Source organism: Lactuca serriola, chromosome 6 (genome assembly GCF_051521515.1).
Source record: "Lactuca serriola cultivar US96UC23 chromosome 6, Lser_US96UC23_V15, whole genome shotgun sequence".
In the NCBI taxonomy this organism is placed as follows: domain Eukaryota; kingdom Viridiplantae; phylum Streptophyta; class Magnoliopsida; order Asterales; family Asteraceae; genus Lactuca; species Lactuca serriola.
The window spans coordinates 129470305-129472928 of NC_136413.1; the positions used below are offsets into that span (position 1 = coordinate 129470305).

Here is a 2624-nt window from a genome sequence, read left to right on the forward strand (position 1 = left end):
TAGAACCTGGTTTCTAAATAAGCAACCGGTTCCTTTTAACACTCTTATATTTTTTAATATCATTTTATAAAAATAAGAGTACAATAGTTATAGACTATCAATTTATAACACATATTATACAGATAAACAATGTTTTTTTTATATGGAAATGTTAAATAAACCATAATAGTCATTGATAAAAATATAATCAAACAAAGACAATTGTCTAGGTAGCAAAAGAAATCATGGATTTGGTAATTTCAAACATCATACAACTTGCATGAAAACTTACAAAAAAAAAACGTTTGTCTTGACTTGGCATAGGGATTGTCCAAAAAATCAATTGTAATGACTCTTTCTTCTAACCTCCCTGAAAACAAACAAATGAAAGTAAAAAGGTAAGAACTCCAACAAAAGATAATTAAACCAAAGTTAGGAAGTTTTAGAATTCAATAACTAACCATATATGCTTTTTTAGAGGACCACATCATTCATATAGTTATTCAAAATCTCTCTAGACCAGGTAGCAACAGTTGTAAGCAACACCTTTTCCTCAAAGGGACTTTTGTCATCCCAAATGCTACCGAACTATATTAAATGTAAAATTAAACATATTCATTAACAAAACAAATATTTTGTTGCAATAAACAAAATGAACAGATATTAAAAATGTACTTACTTTACTAGGAAATCCATGTTGTCTTGTCGTCAAGAAATCAAACATCCACCGCATTACATAATGTCCGCTCTCTAAACCACCAAGTTGTTGGTTGCACTAAAAATTGTAGCCAAAAGTAAACATTAATCAAACAAATGAAACTACAACAATTATTTGTTTTGGTATATAACAAGATGAATTACCTCAACAAAAATCCATCTAATTGGAGTTGAAGTGTCTTTTTCATACCTCATGAAAGCCCTTAAAAGAAATAAACAAGTGTTGTGTTCAAAATAATAAAAAGATTTATATCTTGCTATGATGTAAGTAATTTCTTACATGTCCACATGTTTTTTGAGCAGGTAATGGTAGTCGGCAGACTTTTCTATACTATCCTTAAGAGAATCCAAAATATAGACAATGCGATTGCGAAGGGAAATCACCAAGAACACCCAATGCTTGCTAGAAATGTTTAAACATTTAGTATAAATAATAAGAAAACAAACAAAATAATAATAATAATAATAATAAAGATAAGAAATTATTGTACTTTTGCAAATATAGTGCAATGAGAAACAATTTTCCGTGGTGCAAACGAATGGAATCAACAAGATAGCTAACGACACCCTTTGGGTTTTTCTGGCACGCCTCCCCTAGAATATTATAAGGGTTCAAGAAAGCACATTTGTTCATACATGTCCGAACCATTGAATGAAGAATCCTACAAACAAGAAAACAAAAAAAAATGTTATGGTCAACTAATAATAGTAAAATTTTGATGGACTTACAGTTGCCAAACAGTTATGATGGAAGCATCAGTTGTTAGCTTTCTCAGCAGTCGAAAATATTCTTCACAAGTAACCGAAAAATCATATGTCCCGACTTCCAAAATCCCAGAATCGGCTACAATGTTAACCACTTGGTTGGTCTTCAAGCAATCACGAAGATATTCAATCGGTCTCGCCTTGCTGGATGTTTGGTTGGGTATGTTCTTGTTTGTACCAACCCTTGCAATTGTTGGCACCAAACTTGTGGTTGAAATTTGTTTCTTCGCTCTTTGTTCCTACATTTTAATTCATTTGAATATGACATACAATTATAATTTGTTGTTTATATAGTAGCTTAAAAAGTAAACGATATTGCATATGTACCTTTGCAAGAATAATTGCAATCCGAGGCCATTGAATTACTGTAATGGTATGTAGTTTTTATACCAAAAAAAAGTCAAATAACTTGCTTTCATAAAAAATGGGTAATATACACTAATAGAACTCGGTTGTTCTTTCAAGGCCGGGTCATACACCCATACAACAAAAAGTCCCGGTTGCTATGCTAGGGACCGGGTTACTTGAGTGTAATATATACCCCATTTTTCCAAATGAACCGGGTCATATTGCTTGTCCCGTTTTCGATCCCGGTTTTTCCATTATATAACCCGGTTTTTCCAAAAACCGGGTCCTAATTGGCAGACTTTTCTTCAAGCTCGTATTCTCAACACATTTTTTTTTAAGTTTCTTTCTAAAAGGTACTAAAAGGTATTAAAAGATTGACGGCACTCTAGTAACTCAATGAATTACAAAACCACAACTATTTAGGTTAGCATATTTGAACTATCACATAATTTTAAAGGCCTTGCTAAACTAAAAAAAAGGATAAAGGGGAGTTTATTTCAATAGTTACGTGAGGACATCTCAAACCAACGGGTGCGATGTTTCTATATCGATTAGCACTCATTTATGTAAAATAGCTTTTGTACATAACATAAGAGGAGATGTCTCGAGACTTCCAAATTCCAAGTGGTGAAGCAAGGACCCTTTTCTTTTCCTCAAAGATTTTAGCATCAACATTTTTTTTAGAATGCCACATAGTGAAATAGACAAACTAGCAATGAACTAGGAGATACGGACAAGAAAATTACAATCTTAAAAATGAGACATGCACTCCATGATTGATAAACACCGCTCCATTCAACCCATTAGATTGTAAC

The 2624-nt window shown here is 32.4% G+C and overlaps 1 protein-coding gene across 1 annotated transcript; it reads right to left on the reverse strand.

The window, feature by feature from the left end:
• Positions 1-340: 340 nt before the first annotated feature.
• Positions 341-2371, reverse strand: LOC145060151 (uncharacterized). Its single transcript, XM_079007866.1, has 9 exons — positions 2335-2371; positions 1789-1826; positions 1426-1700; positions 1188-1358; positions 977-1099; positions 841-898; positions 659-754; positions 463-567; positions 341-349 (listed from the first exon to the last, which is right to left on the reverse strand). Exons 1-9 carry the CDS (start codon positions 2369-2371, stop codon positions 341-343), a joined length of 912 nt encoding a protein of 303 aa, XP_078863992.1.
• Between the last annotated feature and the right edge of the window lie 253 nt (positions 2372-2624).

Coding starts and splice junctions, on each gene's coding strand:
- LOC145060151 (XM_079007866.1), bottom strand. CDS start 2,371: ATGAGTGCTAATCGATATAGAAACATCGCACCCGTTG. Junction 1,359..1,425: donor ATCATAACTGTTTGGCAACT/GTAAGTCCATCA, acceptor TCTTGTTTGTAG/GATTCTTCATTCAATGGTTC. Junction 1,100..1,187: donor ATTGCACTATATTTGCAAAA/GTACAATAATTT, acceptor AAACATTTCTAG/CAAGCATTGGGTGTTCTTGG.